A 17,971-nucleotide genomic window follows, 5' to 3' on the forward strand; every position below is an offset into this window, starting at 1 on the left:
TCCCCATCAAACACTCCCAGGACAGGTACAGCACGGGGTTAGATACAGAGTAAAGCTCCCTCTACACTGTCCCCATCAAACACTCCCAGGACAGGTACAGCACGGGGTTAGATACAGAGTAAAGCTCCCGCTACACTGTCCCCATCAAACACTCCCAGGACAGGTACAGCACGGGGTTAGATACAGAGTAAAGCTCCCTCTACACTGTGTCCATTAAACACCCCCAGGACAGGTACAGCACGGGATTAGATACAGAGTAAAGCTCCCTCTACACTGTCCCCATCAAACATTCCCAGGACAGGTACAGTACGGGGTTAGATACAGAGTAAAGCTGCTCTACACTGTCCCCATCAAACACTCCCAGGACAGGTACAGCACGGGGTTAGATACAGAGTAAAGCTCCCTCTACACTGTCCCCATCAAACACTCCCAGGACAGGTACAGCACAGGGTTAGATACAGAGTAAAGCTCCCTCTACACTGTCCCCATCAAACACTCCCAGGACAGGTACAGCACGGGGTTAGATACAGAGTAAAGCTCCCTCTACACTGTCCCCATCAAACACTCCCAGGACAGGTACAGCACGGGGTTAGATACAGAGTAAAGCTCCCTCTACACTGTCCCCATCAAACACTCCCAGGGCAGGTCCAGCACGGGGTTAGATACAGAGTAAAGCTCCCTCTACACTGTCCCCAACACTCCCAGGACAGGTACAGCATGGGGTTAGATACAGAGTAAAGCTCCCTCTACACTGTCCCCATCAAACTCTCCCAGGACAGGTACAGCACGGGGTTAGATACAGAGTAAAGCTCCCTCCACACTGTCCCCATCAAACACCCCCAGGACAGGTACAGCTCGGGGTTAGATACAGAGGAAAGCTCCCTCCACACTGTCCCCATCAAACACTCCAGGACAGGTACAGCACGTGGTTAGATACAGAGTAAAGCTCCCTCTACACTGTCCCCATCAAACACTCCCAGGACAGGTACAGCACGGGATTAGATACTGAGTAAAGCTCCCTCGACACTGTCCCCATCAAACACTCCCAGGACAGGTACAGCACGGGGTTAGATACAGAGTAAAGCTCCCTCTACACTGTCCCTATCAAACACTCCCAGGGCAGGTCCAGCACGGGGTTAGATACAGAGTAAAGCTCCCTCTACACTGTCCCCAACACTCCCAGGACAGGTACAGCATGGGGTTAGATACAGAGTAAAGCTCCCTCCACACTGTCCCCATCAAACACTCCAGGACAGGTACAGCACGGGGTTAGATACAGAGTAAAGCTCCCTCTACACTGTCGCCATCAAACACTCCCAGGACAGGTACAGCACGGGGTTAGATACAGAGTAAAGCTCCCTCTACACTGTCCCCATCAAACACTCCAGGACAGGTACAGCACGGGGTTAGATACAGAGTAAAGCTCCCTCTACACTGTCCCCATTAAACACTCCCAGGACAGGTACAGCACGGGGTTAGATACAGAGTAAAGCTCCCTCTACACTGTCCCATCAAACACTCCCAGGACAGGTACAGCACGGGGTTAGATACAGAGTACAGCTCCCTCTACACTGTCCCCATCAAACACTCCCAGGACAGGTACAGCACGGGGTTAGATACAGAGTAAAGCTCCCTCTACACTGTCCCCATCAAACACTCCCAGGACAGGTACAGCACGGGGTTAGATACAGAGTAAAGCTCCTCTACACTGTCCCCATCAAACACTCACAGGACAGGTACAGCACGGGGTTAGATACAGAGTAAAGCTCCCTCTACACTGTCCCCATTAAACACTCCCAGGACAGGTACAGCACGGGGTTAGATACAGAGTAAAGCTCCCTCTACACTGTCCCCATCAAACACTCCCAGGACAGGTACAGCACGGGGTTAGATACAGAGTACAGCTCCCTCTACACTGTCCCCATCAAACACTCCCAGGACAGGTACAGCACGGGGTTAGATACAGAGTAAAGCTCCCTCTACACTGTCCCCATCAAACACTCCCAGGACAGGTACAGCACGGGGTTAGATACAGAGTAAAGCTCCCTCTACACTGTCCCCATCAAACACTCCCAGGACAGGTGCAGCACGGGGTTAGATACAGAGTAAAGCTCCCTCTACACTGTCCCCATCAAACACTCCCAGGACAGGTACAGCACGGGGTTAGATACAGAGTAAAGCTCCCTCTACACTGTCCCCTCACTCCCAGGACAGGTACAGCACGTCATCCTGAATGGCCCCTCCGGTGCGGGATTTGAACCCGCGCTGTTGAGTTGAGGATCCGCTGTGATCATGGTTAACGGCGGAGCAGGTTCGAGAGGCTGACTGGCACCGAGTTTGTCTGTTTCCCGATGTGGTCTGACCAATCGGAGTGAGACATAACATCGTTACTTTAATAAAGGCAAGCATCCCATTGGCCTCCTCAATTACCTGCCGTTCCTGCTTTTGGTGACTCCTGCCCTTGAACTCCCGGATCCCTCTGTAACTCGGAATTCTGCTCTCCGTTTGAGTAACACTCCGCTTCTTTATTCTTCCTGCCAAAGCAAACAACCTCACATTTTCCCACATCGTGCTCCCTCCGCCAGATTCTAGCCCCCCTCACTCAACTTGTCTACACCCGTCTGCAGTCTCGCTATGCCTTCTTCACAACATACCTTCCTACCTATCTTTGTATCGTCCGCAGATTTAGCACCGTGCCCTCGTTCCCCTCAGCTCGTGCATCGTAAGAAGTTGAGGCCTCAGCAGAGACCCCTGCGGGACTCCTCTCGTCACGTCCTGCTGATCCGGGAAAGACCCATTTTTGCATACTCTCTGTTACGGTAGACTACTGCAGAAAATACGGAGGCATGGGATTCAGGGTGATTTAGCAGTTTGGATCAGAAATTGGCTGGCTGGAAGAAGACAAAGGGTGGTGGTTGATGGGAAATGTTCAGACTGGAGTCCAGTTACTAGTGGTGTACCACAAGGATCTGTTTTGGGGCCACTGCTGTTTGTCATTTTTATAAATGACCTGGAGGAGGGCGTAGAAGGATGGGTGAGTAAATTTGCGGATGACACTAAAGTCGGTGGAGTTGTGGACAGTGCGGAAGGATGTTACAAGTTACAGAGGGACATAGATAAGCTGCAGCGCTGGGCTGAGAGGTGGCAAATGGAGTTTCATGCAGAAAAGTGTGAGGTGATTCATTTTGGAAGGAATACCAGGAAGACAGAGTACTGGGCTAATGGTAAGATTCTTGGCAGTGTGGATGAGCAGAGAGACCTCGGTGTCCATGTACATAGATCCCTGAAAGTTGCCACCCAGGTTGAGAGGGTTGTTAAGAAGGCGTACGGTGTGTTAGCTTTTATTGGTAGAGGGATTGAGTTTCGGAGCCATGAGGTCATGTTGCAGCTGTACAAAACTCTGGTGCGGCCGCATTTGGAGTATTGCGTGCAATTCTGGTCGCCGCATTATAGGAAGGATGTGGAAGCATTGGAAAGGGTGCAGAGGAGATTTACCGGAATGTTGCCTGGAGGGATGGAGGGAAGATCTTATGAGGAAAGGCTGAGGGACTTGAGATTGTTTTCGTTAGAGAGAAGAAGGTTAAGAGGTGACTTAATTGAGGCATACAAGATGATCAGAGGATTGGATAGGGTGGACAGTGAGAGTCTTTTTCCTCGGATGGTGATGGCTAGCACGAGGGTACATAGCTTTAAATTGAGGGGAGATAGATATAGGACAGATGTCAGAGGTAGGTTCTTTACTCAGAGAGTAGTAAGGGCGTGGAATGCCCTGCCTGCAACAGTAGTGGACTCGCCCACACTAAGGGCATTCAAATGGTCATTGGATAGACATATGGACGATAAGGGAATAGTGTAGATGGGCTTTAGAGCGGTTTCACAGGTCGGTGCAACATCGAGGGCCGAAGGGCCTGTACTGCTCTGTAATGTTCTGTGTTCTATGTTTCCTGCCAGCCAGCCATCTCTCTTTGCTAATGTGTTACCCCCCTCTTACCATGAACTTCTATTTTCCGCAATAACCCTTTGATGTGGCAGCTCATCAAGTGTCTTCTGGAAATCCGAGTTCAGTACATCCACGGGCTCCCCTCTAACCACAGCACATCATAACTTCAAACAAGACTTCCCTTTCACCAAACCATGCTGACTCTCCCCGATTACCTTGTGATAGAAACCTACTTTTCTTACAGGTAATAAAAGTTTGAGGGAAGAAATGATTTAGTGACATTATACTATTAAAAATCATATATTAGCCATGACAGCAGAGAATGCTGAGAGCGTGGGAAAGATCAGATAAGGAAGTCAGGGCGGGATTCTCTCAGCCCAGGCCGGGCCAGAGAATCGCCGGGACGGGCGGGAATCGCGCCACGCCGCCCCGACAGCGGTCCGCCGATTCTCAGGCAAGAGGACAATCGGCGCCATTGGCGCGCCGCCGGTCAGGGGCCACTCTACCTGGCCCCCCCACCCGGCGATTCCCGGGGCCAAGCGGCCACGCACAAAATCCGGGTCCCGCCTGCGCCGTCCTCGTGTGGTCTTACCCGGCGGGACCTCGACGTGGATGCATCCGGGGGCAGTCTGGTGGGGGGGGGGGGGTCCGACCCCGGGGGGGGGGGGGGGGGTGGGGGGCCTCCGCTGTGGCCTGGCCTGCGGTCGGGACCTACCGATCGGCGGGCCGGCCTCTCGGGCTGGGGGCCTCTTTTGTTCCGCGCCGGCCCCTGGAGCCCCGCGCCATGTTGCGTCGTTGCCGGCGCGGAGAAGGGAGCCACCGTGCATGCGCGGGAATCGCGCCGGTCCCGCTGCGCGTGCGCTGACCCGTGCCGCCCATCTGACGCCGGGGATCGGCAGCTGGAGCGGCGTGGGTCAAAGGTGCGGAATGCTCTGCCTCTTTGGGGGCCGAGCCCCAACATTGAGGGGCTAGGCCGACGCCGGAGGGATTTCCGCCCCGCCAGCTGGCGGGAAAGGCCTTTGTTGCCCCGCCAGCTGGCGCGGAAATGACATCTCCGGGCGGCGCACGCGCGGGAGCGTCAGCGGCCGCTGACAGTTTCCTGCGCATGCGCAGTGGGGGGAGTCTCTTCCGCCTCCGCCATGGTGGAGGCCGTGGCGGAGGCGGAAGGGAAAGAGTGCCCCCACGGCACAGGCCCGCCCGCGGATCGGTGGGCCCCGATCGCGGGCCAGGCCACCGTGGGGGCACCCCCCGGGGTCAGATCGCCCCGCGCCCCCCCCCCGGAGCCCGCCCACGCCGCCTTGTCCCGCTGGTAAATAGGTACTCTAATTTACGCCGGCAGGACAGGCAATTTATCGGCGGGACTTCGGCCCATCCGGGCCGGAGAATCGACCGGGGGGGGGGGCCCGCCAACCGGCGCGGCCCGATTCCCGCCCCCGCCGATTATCCGGTGCCGGAGACTTCGGCAACCAGCGGGGACGGGATTCACGGCGGCCAACGGCCATTCTCCGACCCGCTGGGGGGTCGGAGAAAGACGCCCCCGAATTGTAACTTGAATTCAACTCGACCAATCTGTACTTGCGTTGGACAAACAACTTTTTAGATTCTGTATTCGAATTTGACTCGATCAGTCGACTTTGAAACTGACGCAAATAAAGCTGACTTCACCTAAGAAGCTCAGTCTCGAGCTCTGCCGATTAATAGACAGTGCGGCGACACGTAAATTTATTAATAAAGTACAGATCCATCACCTTGAGTTTGTATCAGCTGCCCAATAACATCCTGATCCACTCCAAAACCTTCCCCACCACAGACGCCAAGCGAGTCGGCCTGTCATTCCTGCTTCCTGCCTTCCTCCCTTTTTGAATCGAGGGGTTATATTTGCGACCCTCCAGTCTGACGGAACCTTTCCAGAATCGAGCGGATTTTGAGACGAAAACACCACGTCAGCTCCTCCCCCACACGCCACCTCTTTTCAGACCCGATGGTAAGACAGGAAGGCAGACAGCATTGTCAGAGACCCCTCCCACCCAGGCACTGCCTTCCTCCAGACCCTTCCGTCAGGCAGAAGATGCAGAAGTCTGAAGACTCGCACATCCAGACAGAGGACCAGCTTCTTCCCCACAGCTACCAGACTCCTCAACGACTCCCCCTCGGACTGATCTGTTCCCTGTAAGAGCACTATTCACCACGCCCTATGCTGCTCTTGCTCATGTATTTGCTTTGTTTGGCCCCTTGTTCCGCACTGTAACCAATCACTGTTTGTCGATGTGACATTTGTCAATGTTCTCTGTCGATTATTCTTTTTGTCTACTATGTACGTACTGTGTACGTTCCCTCGGCCGCAGAGAAATACTTTTCACTGTACTTCGGTACACATGACAATAAATGGAATGGCTCACTCAATCCGGACACAGAGATGGTCGGTCTGCAGTTGTGTTCTGCTCCGGACTCACCTGTAAGATCGACACTTCATTGCGGAGCTGACTTTCTTGTTTGCTTTCGAAGCGCAATTTGTCGATAACCTTGATTGCGACATCCCGGCCGGTTTTCCTGTGTTTTCCTTGTTGACAGAGAGCAGGAGAATCCGTTAATATCCCCAAAATGGATCGTTTCCGGCTGGAGACCCTCTCCGAAATTACAACCCCCATCTCTCCGGCTCCTCCCCCCCCATCTCTCCGGCTCCTCTCCCCCCATCTCTCCGGCTCCTCTCCCCCCATCTCTCCGGCTCCTCTCCCCCATCTCTCCGGCTCCTCCCCCCCCATCTCTCCGGCTCCTCTCCCCCCATCTCTCCGGCTCCTCTCCCCCCATCTCTCCGACTCCTCTCCCCCCATCTCTCCGGCTCCTCTCCCCCATCTCTCCGGCTCCTCTCCCCCCATCTCTCCGGCTCCTCTCCCCCCATCTCTCCGGCTCCTCTCCCTCCATCTCTCCGGCTCCTCTCCCCCCATCTCTCCGGCTCCTCTCCCCCCATCTCTTCGGCGCCTCTCCCCCCATCTCTCCGGCTCCTCTCCCTCCATCTCTCCGGCTCCTCTCCCTCCATCTCTCCGGCTCCTCTCCCCCATCTCTCCGGCTCCTCACCCCCCATCTCTCCGGCTCCTCTCCCCCCATCTCTCCGGCTCCTCTCCCTCCATCTCTCCGGCTCCTCTCCCTCCATCTCTCCGGCTCCTCTCCCCCATCTCTCCGGCTCCTCTCCCCCCATCTCTCCGGCTCCTCTCCCCCCATCTCTCCGGCTCCTCCCCCCCATCTCTCCGGCTCCTCTCCCCCCCATCTCTCCGGCTCCTCTCCCCCCATCTCTCCGGCTCCTCCCCCCCCATCTCTCCGGCTCCTCTCCCCCCATCTCTCCGGCTCCTCTCCCCCATCTCTCCGGCTCCTCTCCCCCCATCTCTCCGGCTCCTCTCCCCCCATCTCTCCGGCTCCTCTCCCCCCATCACTCCGGCTCCTCTCCCCCCATCTCTCCGGCTCCTCTCCCCCCATCTCTCCGGCTCCTCTCCCCCCATCTCTCCCCCTCCTCCACCCCCCATCTCTCCGGCTCCTCTCCCCCCATCTCTCCGGCTCCTCTCCCCCCATCTCTCCGGCTCCTCTCCCCCCATCTCTCCGGCTCCTCTCCCCCCATCTCTCCGGCTCCTCTCCCCCCATCTCTCCGGCTCCTCTCCCCCCATCTCTCCGGCTCCTCTCCCCCCCATCTCTCCGGCTCCTCTCCCCCCATCTCTCCGGCTCCTCTCCCCCCCATCTCTCCGGCTCCTCTCCCCCATCTCTCCGGCTCCTCTCCCCCCCATCTCTCCGGCTCCTCTCCCCCATCTCTCCGGCTCCTCTCCCCCCATCTCTCCGGCACCTCTCCCCCATCTCTCCGGCTCCTCTCCCCCATCTCTCCGGCTCCTCTCCCCCCCATCTCTCCGGCACCTCTCCCCCCATCTCTCCGGCTCCTCTCCCCCCCATCTCTCCGGCTCCTCTCCCCCCATCTCTCCGGCTCCTCTCCCTCCATCTCTCCGGCTCCTCTCCCTCCATCTCTCCGGCTCCTCTCCCCCATCTCTCCGGCTCCTCTCCCCCCATCTCTCCGGCTCCTCTCCCCCCATCTCTCCGGCTCCTCCCCCCCATCTCTCCGGCTCCTCTCCCCCCCATCTCTCCGGCTCCTCTCCCCCCATCTCTCCGGCTCCTCCCCCCCCATCTCTCCGGCTCCTCTCCCCCCCATCTCTCCGGCTCCTCTCCCCCATCTCTCCGGCTCCTCTCCCCCCATCTCTCCGGCTCCTCTCCCCCCATCTCTCCGGCTCCTCTCCCCCCATCACTCCGGCTCCTCTCCCCCCATCTCTCCGGCTCCTCTCCCCCCATCTCTCCGGCTCCTCTCCCCCCATCTCTCCCCCTCCTCCACCCCCCATCTCTCCGGCTCCTCTCCCCCCATCTCTCCGGCTCCTCTCCCCCCATCTCTCCGGCTCCTCTCCCCCCATCTCTCCGGCTCCTCTCCCCCCATCTCTCCGGCTCCTCTCCCCCCATCTCTCCGGCTCCTCTCCCCCCATCTCTCCGGCTCCTCTCCCCCCCATCTCTCCGGCTCCTCTCCCCCCATCTCTCCGGCTCCTCTCCCCCCCATCTCTCCGGCTCCTCTCCCCCATCTCTCCGGCTCCTCTCCCCCCCATCTCTCCGGCTCCTCTCCCCCATCTCTCCGGCTCCTCTCCCCCCATCTCTCCGGCACCTCTCCCCCATCTCTCCGGCTCCTCTCCCCCATCTCTCCGGCTCCTCTCCCCCCCATCTCTCCGGCACCTCTCCCCCCATCTCTCCGGCTCCTCTCCCCCCATCTCTCCGGCTCCTCTCCCCCCATCTCTCCGGCTCCTCTCCCCCCATCTCTCCGGCTCCTCTCTCCCATCTCTCCGGCTCCTCTCCCCCCATCTCTCCGGCTCCTCTCCCCCCATCTCTCCGGCTCCTCTCCCCCCATCTCTCCGGCTCCTCTCCCCCCCATCTCTCCGGCTCCTCTCCCCCCATCTCTCCGGCTCCTCTCCCCCCATCTCTCCGGCTCCTCTCCCCCCATCTCTCCGGCTCCGCTCTCCCCATCACTCCGGCTCCTCCCCCCATCTCTCCCCCTCCTCCCCCCCCATCTCTCCGGCTCCTCTCCCCCATCTCTCCCCCTCCTCTCCCCCCAACTCTCCAGCTCCTCTCCCCCCATCTCTCCGGCTCCTCCCCCCATCTCTCCGGCTCCTCTCCCCCCATCTCTCCAGCTCCTCTCCCCCCTCATCTCTCCGGCTCCTCACCCCCCCCATCTCTCCGGCTCCTCTCCCCCCATCTCTCCCCCTCCTCCCCCCCCCATCTCTCAGGCTCCTCCCCCCCCATCTCTACCCCTCCCCTCCCCCCATCTCTCCGGCTCCTCCCCCCCATCTCTCCGGCTCCTCTCCCCCCATCTCTCCGGCTCCTTCCCCCCCATCTCTCCGGCTCCTCCCCCCATCTCTCCGGCTCCTCTCCCCCATCTCTCCGGCTCCTCTCCCCCATCTCTCCGGCTCCTCTCCCCCCATCTCTCCCCCTCCTCCCCCCATCTCTCCGGCTCCTCTCCCCCATCTCTCCGGCTCCTCTCCCCCCATCTCTCCGGCTCCTCTCCCCCATCTATCCGGCTCCTCTCCCCCCATCTCTCCGGCTCCTCCCCCCATCTCTCCAGCTCCTCTCCCCCCATCTCTCCGGCTCCTCTCCCCCCATTTCTCCGGCTCCTCTCCCCCCATCTCTCCGGCTCCTCTCCCCCCATCTCTCCGGCTCCTCTCCCCCCATCTCTCCGGCTCCTCTCCCCCCATCTCCCCGGCTCCTCCCCCATCTCTCCGGCTCCTCCCCCATCTCTCCGGCTCCTCTCCCCCCATCTCCCCAGCTCCTCTCCCCCCATCTCTCCAGCTCCTCTCCCCCCATCTCTCCGGCTCCTCTCCCCCATCTCTCCGGCTCCTCTCCCCCCAATTCTCCGGCTCCTCTCCCCCCATCTCTCCGGCTCATCTCCCCATCTCCCCGGCTCCTCCCCCCATCTCTCCGGCTCCTCCCCCCATCTCTCCGGCTCCTCTCCCCCATCTCTCCGGCTCCTCTCCCCCATCTCTCCGGCTCCTCTCCCCCCATCTCTCCCCCTCCCCGCCCCCATCCCTCCGGCTCCTCCCCCCATCTCTCCGGCTCCTCTCCCCCCATCTCTCCGGCTCCTCTCCCCCCCCATCTCTCCGGCTCCTCCGTCCCCCATCTCTCCCCCATCTTGAGCTGGCAAGGTGGATACAGAACTGGCTAGGCCATAGAAGGCAGAGGGTAGCAATGGAGGGATGCTTTTCTAATTGGAGGGCTGTGACCAGTGGTGTTCCACAGGGATCAGTGCTGGGACCTTTGCTGTTTGTAGTATATATAAATGATTTGGAGGAAAATGTAACTGGTCTGATTAGTAAGTTTGCAGACGACACAAAGGTTGGTGGAATTGCGGATAGCGATGGGGACTGTCAGAGGATACAGCAGGATTTAGATTGTTTGGAGACTTGGGCGGAGAGATGGCAGATGGAGTTTAATCCGGACAAATGTGAGGTAATGCATTTTGGAAGGTCTAATGCAGGTAGGGAATATACAGTGAATGGTAGAACCCTCAAGAGTATTGAAAGTCAAAGAGATCTAGGAGTACAGGTCCACAGGTCATTGAAAGGGGCAACACAGGTGGAGAAGGTAGTCAAGAAGGCATACGGCATGCTTGCCTTCATTGGCCGGGGCATTGAGTATAAGAATTGGCAAGTCATGTTGCAGCTGTATAGAACCTTAGTTAGGCCACTCTTGGAGTATAGTGTTCAATTCTGGTCGCCACACTACCAGAAGGATGTGGAGGCTTTAGAGAGGGTGCAGAAGAGATTTACCAGAATGTTGCCTGGTATGGAGGGCATTAGCTATGAGGAGCGGTTGAATAAACTCGGTTTGTCCTCACTGGAAGGACGGAGGTTGAGGGGAGACCTGATAGAGGTCTACAAAATTATGAGGGGCATAGACAGAGTGGATAGTCAGAGGCTGTTCCCCAGGGTAGAGGGGTCAATTACTAGGGGGCATAGGTTTAAGGTGAGAGGGGCAAGGTTCAGAGGGGATGTACGAGGCAAGTTTTTTACGCAGAGGGCAGTGGGTGCCTGGAACTCGTTACCGGAGGAGGTGGTGGAAGCAGGGACGATAGTGACGTTTAAGGGGCATCTTGACAAATATATGAATAGGATGGGAATAGAGGGATAGGGACCCAGGAAGTGTAGAAGATTGTAGTTTGGTCGGGCAGCATGGTCGGCACGGGCTTGGAGGGCCGAAGGGCCCGTTCCTGTGCTGTACATTTCTTTGTTCTTTGTTCTTTGTTCTCCGGTTCCTCTCCCCCCATCTCTCCGGCTCCTCCTCCCCCCCATCTCTCCAGCTCCTCCCCCCATCTCTCCGGCTCCTCTCCCCCCATTTCTCCGGCTCCTCCCCCCATTTCTCCGGCTCCTCCCCCCCAATTCTCCGGCTCCTCTCCCCCCATCTCTCCGGCTCCTCTCCCCCCATCTCTCCGGCTCCTCTCCCCCATCTCTCCGGCTCCTCTCCCCCCATCTCTCCGGCTCCTCTCCCCCATCTCTCCGGCTCCTCTCCCCCCATCTCTCCGGCTCCTCACCCCCCCCATCTCTCCGGCTCCTCTCCCCCCCATCTCTCCGGCTCCTGTCCCCCCATCTCTCTGGCTCCCTCTCCCCCCATCTCTCCCCCTCCTCCCCCCCATCTCTCCGGCTCCTCTCCCCCCATCTCTCCCCCTCCTCTCCCCCCAACTCTCCGGCTCCTCTCCCCCCATCTCTCCAGCTCCTCTCCCCCCATCTCTCCCCCTCCTCTCCCCCCATCTCTCCGGCTCCTCACCCCCCCCATCTCTCCGGCTCCTCTCCCCCATCTCTCCCCCTCCACCCCCCCCCATCAGTCCGGCTCCTCCCCCCCATCTCTCCCCCTCCCCTCCCCCCATCTCTCCGGCTCCTCCCCCCCATCTCTCCGGCTCCTCCCCCCCATCTCTCCGGCTCCTCTCCCCTCATCTCTCCGGCTCCTCTCCCCCCATCTCTCCGGCTCCTCTCCCCCATCTCTCCAGCTCCTCTCCCCCATCTCTCCCCCTCCCCTCCCCCATCTCTCCGGCTCCTCCCCCCCCCCCATCTCTCCGGCTCCTCTCCCCCATCTCTCCGGCTCCTCCCCCATCTCTCCGGCTCCCCCCCCCATCTCTCCGGCTCCTCTCCCCCCATCTCTCCGGCTCCTCCCCCATCTCTCCGGCTCCTCCCCCCATCTCTCCGGCTCCTCTCCCCCATCTCTCCGGCTCCTCTCCCCCCATCTCTCCCCCTCCCCTCCCCCCATCTCTCCGGCCCCTCCCCCCATCTCTCCGGCTCCTCTCCCCCATCTCTCCGGCTCCTCTCCCCCATCTCTCCGGCTCCTCTCCCCTATCTATCCGGCTCCTCTCCCCCCATCTCTCCGGCTCCTCCCCCCATCTCTCCAGCTCCTCTCCCCCCATCTCTCCGGCTCCTCTCCCCCCATTTCTCCGGCTCCTCTCCCCCCATCTCTCCGGCTCCTCTCCCCCCATCTCTCCGGCTCCTCTCCCCCCATCTCTCCGGCTCCTCTCCCCCCATCTCTCCGGCTCCTCTCCCCCATCTCTCCGGCTCCTCTCCCCCCATCTCTCCGGCCACTCCCCCATCTCTCCGGCTCCTCTCCCCCCATCTCCTCTCCCCCCATCTCTCCGGCTCCTCTCCCCCCATCTCTCCGGCTCCTCTCCCCCCATCTCTCCGGCTCCTCTCCCCCCATCTCTCCAGCTCCTCTCCCCCCATCTCTCCGGCTCCTCTCCCCCCATCTCTCCGGCTCCTCTCCCCCCAATTCTCCGGCTCCTCTCCCCCCATCTCTCCGGCTCATCTCCCCCCATCTCCCCGGCTCCTCCCCCATCTCTCCGGCTCCTCCCCCCATCTCTCCGGCTCCTCTCCCCCATCTCTCCGGCTCCTCTCCCCCATCTCTCCGGCTCCTCTCCCCCCATCTCTCCCCCTCCCCGCCCCCCATCTCTCCGGCTCCTCCCCCCATCTCTCCGGCTCCTCTCCCCCATCTCTCCGGCTCCTCTCCCCCCATCTCTCCGGCTCCTCTCCCCCCATCTCTCCGGCTCCTCTCCCCCCCAATTCTCCGGCTCCTCTCCCCCATCTCTCCGGCTCATCTCCCCCCATCTCCCCGGCTCCTCCCCCCCATCTCTCCGGTTCCTCTCCCCCATCTCTCCGGCTCCTCCCCCCCATCTCTCCGGCTCCTCTCCCCCCCATCTCTCCGGCTCCTCCACCCCCCCATCTCTCCCCCATCTTGAGCTGGCAAGGTGGATACAGAACTGGCTAGGCCATAGAAGGCAGAGAGTAGCAATGGAGGGATGCTTTTCTAATTGGAGGGCTGTGACCAGTGGTGTTCCACAGGGATCAGTGCTGGGACCTTTGCTGTTTGTAGTATATATAAATGATTTGGAGGAAAATGTAACTGGTCTGATTAGTAAGTTTGCAGACGACACAAAGGTTGGTGGAATTGCGGATAGCGATGAGGACTGTCAGAGGATACAGCAGGATTTAGATTGTCTGGAGACTTGGGCGGAGAGATGGCAGATGGAGTTTAATCCGGACAAATGTGAGGTAATGCATTTTGGAAGGTCTAATGCAGGTAGGGAATATACAGTGAATGGTAGAACCCTCAAGAGTATTGAAAGTCAAAGAGATCTAGGAGTACAGGTCCACAGGTCTTTGAAAGGGGCAACACAGGTGGAGAAGGTAGTCAAGAAGGCATACGGCATGCTTGCCTTCATTGGCCGGGGCATTGAGTATAAGAATTGGCAAGTCATGTTGCAGCTGTATAGAACCTTAGTTAGGCCACTCTTGGAGTATAGTGTTCAATTCTGGTCGCCACACTACCAGAAGGATGTGGAGGCTTTAGAGAGGGTGCAGAAGAGATTTACCAGAATGTTGCCTTGTATGGAGGGCATTAGCTATGAGGAGCGGTTGAATAAACTCGGTTTGTCCTCACTGGAAGGACGGAGGTTGAGGGGAGACCTGATAGAGGTCTACAAAATTATGAGGGGCATAGACAGAGTGGATAGTCAGAGGCTTTTCCCCAGGGTAGAGGGGTCAATTACTAGGGGGCATAGGTTTAAGGTGAGAGGGGCAAGGTTCAGAGGGGATGTACGAGGCAAGTTTTTTACGCAGAGGGCAGTGGGTGCCTGGAACTCGTGACCGGAGGAGGTGGTGGAAGCAGGGACGATAGTGACGTTTAAGGGGCATCTTGACAAATATATGAATAGGATGGGAATAGAGGGATAGGGACCCAGGAAGTGTAGAAGATTGTAGTTTGGTCGGGCAGCATGGTCGGCACGGGCTTGGAGGGCCGAACGGCCTGTTCCTGTGCTGTACATTTCTTTGTTCTTTGTTCTTTGTTCTCCGGTTCCTCTCCCCCCATCTCTCCGGCTCCTCTCCCCCCATTTCTCCGGCTCCTCCCCCCATTTCTCCGGCTCCTCCCCCCCATCTCTCCGGCTCCTCTCCCCCATCTCTCCGGCTCCTCTCCCCCCATCTCTCCGGCTCCTCTCCCCCATCTCTCCGGCTCCTCTCCCCCCATCTCTCCAGCTCCTCTCCCCCCATCTCTCCGGCTCCTCTCTCCCCCATCTCTCCGGCTCCTCTCCCCCCATCTCTCCGGCTCCTCCCCCCCCATCTCTCCGGCTCCTCTCCCCCATCTCTCCGGCTCCTCTCCCCCCATCTCTCCGGCTCCTCTCCCCCCATCTCTCCGGCTCCTCTCCCCCCATCTCTCCGGCTCCTCTCCCCCCATCTCTCCCCCTCCTCTCCCCCCATCTCTCCAGCTCCTCTCCCCCCATCTCTCTGGCTCCTCTCCCCCCATCTCTCCGGCTCCTCTCCCCCCATCTCTCCGGCTCCTCTCCCCCATCTCTCCGGCTCCTCTCCCCCCATCTCTCCGGCTCCTCTCCCCCCATCTCTCCGGCTCCTCTCCCCCCATCTCTCCGGCTCCTCTCCCCCCATCTCTCCCCCTCCTCTCCCCCCATCTCTCCAGCTCCTCTCCCCCCATCTCTCTGGCTCCTCTCCCCCCATCTCTCCGGCTCCTCTCCCCCCATCTCTCCGGCTCCTCTCCCCCCATCTCTCCCCCCATCTCTCCGGCTCCTCCGGGGGGTGGGATGGGGTGTGGGGTTGGGGGGGGCGGTGAGCAGTATGAAGAAGAATCTATTGTCCTGCTGTCACTGAGTCCCATACCTTTTGGAATAAGGGGTCTGTCTGTGACTGGAAATTGGACCCCATAGCTGTTGTGATGCCACCCACAGTCAAACTGCGTGGCAGCACGCACTATTCGGGCCATCGCTTCACCAGTCCCCCAGGGTGCCTCATTCACGTCAATTTCCACATCCTTACCTCCATAAACAACACCAAACTGACCCGATCCTAGAACATCGTCAGGGAATATCTGATAGACCACGCTGATATCCTACCAGGGAGAGAGAGAGAGAGAGAGTGAGGGAGAGTGAGAGAGGGAGTGAGGGAGGGAGGGAGAGAGAGAGACTGAGTGAGTGAGTGAGTGGGGGAGGGAGGGAGAGTGAGGGAGGGAGGGAGAGAGAGAGAGAGAGAGAGAGTGAGGGAGGGAGGGAGGGAGGGAGGGAGAGTGAGGGAGGGAGAGTGAGGGAGGGAGGGAGAGAGAGAGAATGAGTGAGGAAGGGCGCGAAGATGTGAAACAGGAATTGTGGTGGCGAGATTGTTAGGGCCGGAGTGATCGCCAAGGCCGGGAGGGATCGCCAAGGCCGGGAGTGATTGCCAAGGCCGGGAGTGATCGCCAAGGCCGGGAGTGATCGCCAAGGCCGGAGTGATCGCCAAGGCCGGGAGTGATCGCCAAGGCCGGGAGGGATCGCCAAGGCCGGGAGTGATCGCCAAGGCCGGGAGTGATCGCCAAGGCCGGGAGGGATCGCCAAGGCCGGGAGTGATCGCCAAGGCCGGGAGTGATCGCCAAGGCCGGGAGTGATCGCCAAGGCCGGGAGTGATCGCCAAGGCCGGGAGTGATCGCCAAGGCCGGGTGTGATCGCCAGGGCCGAGAGTGATCGCCAAGGCCGGGAAATCGCAAGGCCGGGAGTGATCGCCAAGGCCGGGAGTGATCGCCAAGGCCGGGAGTGATCGCCAAGGCCGGGAGTGATCGCCAAGGCCGGAGTGATCGCCAAGGCCGGAGTGATCGCCAAGGCCGGGAGTGATCGCCAAGGCCGGGAGTGATCGCCAAGGCCGGGAGTGATCGCCAAGGCCGGGAGTGATCGCCAAGGCCGGGAGTGATCGCCAAGGCCGGGAGTGATCGCCAAGGCCGGGAGTGATCGCCGAGGCCGGGAGTGATCGCCGAGGCCGGGAGTGATCGCCGAGGCCGGGTGTGATCGCCGAGGCCGGGAGTGATCGCCGAGGCCGAGAGTGATCGCCAAGGCCGGGAGTGATCGCCAAGGCCGGGAGTGATCGCCAAGGCCGGGAGTGATCGCCAAGGCCGGGTGTGATCGCCAGGGCCGAGAGTGATCGCCAAGGCCGGGAGTGATCGCCAAGGCCGGGAGTGATCGCCAAGGCTGGGAAATCGCCAAGGCCGGAGTGATCGCCAAGGCCGGGAGTGATCGCCAAGGCCGGGAGTGATCGCCAAGGCCGGGAGTGATCGCCATGGCCGGGAGTGATCGCCAAGGCCGGGAGTGATCGCCAAGGCCGGGAGTGATCGCCAAGGCCGGGAGTGATCGCCAAGGCCGGGAGTGATCGCCAAGGCCGGGAGTGATCGCCAAGGCCGGGAGTGATCGCCAAGGCCGGGAGTGATCGCCAAGGCCGGGAAATCGCCAAGGCCGGGAGGGATCGCCAAGGCCGGGAGTGATTGCCAAGGCCGGGAGTGATCGCCAAGGCCGGGAAATCGCCAAGGCCGGGAGTGATCGCCAAGGCCGGGAGTGATCGCCAAGGCCGGGAAATCGCCAAGGCCGGGAGTGATCGCCAAGGCCGGAGTGATCGCCAAGGCCGGAGTGATCGCCAAGGCCGGGAGTGATCGCCAAGGCCGGGAGTGATCGCCAAGGCCGGGAGTGATCGCCAAGGCCGGAGTGATCGCCAAGGCCGGGTGTGATCGCCAGGGCCGAGAGTGATCGCCGAGGCCGGGAGTGATCGCCGAGGCCGGGAGTGATCGCCGAGGCCGGGAGTGATCGCCGAGGCCGGGTGTGATCGCCGAGGCCGGGAGTGATCGCCGAGGCCGAGAGTGATCGCCAAGGCCGGGAGTGATCGCCAAGGCCGGGAGTGATCGCCAAGGCCGGAGTGATCGCCAAGGCCGGAGTGATCGCCAAGGCCGGGAGTGATCGCCAAGGCCGGGAGTGATCGCCAAGGCCGGAGTGATCGCCAAGGCCGGGAGATCGCCAAGGACGGGAGTGATCGCCAAGGACGGGAGTGATCGCCAAGGGCCGGAGTGATCGCCAAGGGCCGGAGTGATCGCCAAGGCCGGGAGATCGCCAAGGCCGGGAGATCGCCAAGGCCGGAGTGATCGCCAAGGCCGGGAGTGATCGCCAAGGCCGGAGTGATCGCCAAGGCCGGAGTGATCGCCAAGGGCCGGAGTGATCGCCAAGGCCGGGAGAGATCGCCAGGGCCGGGAGATTGCCAAGGCCGGGAGATCGCCAAGGCCGGAGTGATCGCCAAGGCCGGGAAATCGCCAAGGCCGGGAGATCGCCAAGGCCGGGAGTGATCGCCAAGGCCGGAGTGATCGCCAAGGCCGGGAGTGATCGCCAAGGCCGGGAAATCGCCAAGGCCGGGAGATCGCCAAGGCCGGGAGTGATCGCCAAGGCCGGGTGTGATCGCCAAGGCCGGGAGTGATCGCCAAGGCCGGGAGTGATCGCCAAGGCCGGGAGTGATCGCCAAGGCCGGGAGTGATCGCCAAGGCCGGGAGTGATCGCCAAGGCCGGGAGTGATCGCCAAGGCCGGGAGATCGCCAAGGCCGGGAGTGATCGCCAAGGCCGGGAGTGATCGCCAAGGCCGGGAGTGATCGCCAAGGCCGGGAGAGATCGCCAAGGCCGGGAGATCGCCAAGGCCGGGAGTGATCGCC

General features: G+C 60.6%; 1 protein-coding gene across 1 annotated transcript in view; it reads right to left on the reverse strand.

Moving 5' to 3' along the window:
• Positions 1 to 6,339: 6,339 nt before the first annotated feature.
• LOC140400196 (serine/threonine-protein kinase D3-like) overlaps positions 6,340 to 17,971 on the reverse strand; it is a 108,533-nt gene continuing 96,901 nt past the window's right edge. The window contains exons 12-13 of the mRNA XM_072489663.1: positions 15,304 to 15,376; positions 6,340 to 6,500 (exon numbers count right to left, since the gene is read on the reverse strand). Of these exons, the coding sequence (XP_072345764.1) occupies positions 6,340 to 6,500; positions 15,304 to 15,376 (234 nt within the window). The remainder of the gene's footprint in view (positions 6,501 to 15,303; positions 15,377 to 17,971) is intronic.

The sequence above is a fragment of the Scyliorhinus torazame genome, chromosome 24 (assembly GCF_047496885.1).
Source record: "Scyliorhinus torazame isolate Kashiwa2021f chromosome 24, sScyTor2.1, whole genome shotgun sequence".
Lineage (NCBI taxonomy): Eukaryota > Metazoa > Chordata > Chondrichthyes > Carcharhiniformes > Scyliorhinidae > Scyliorhinus > Scyliorhinus torazame.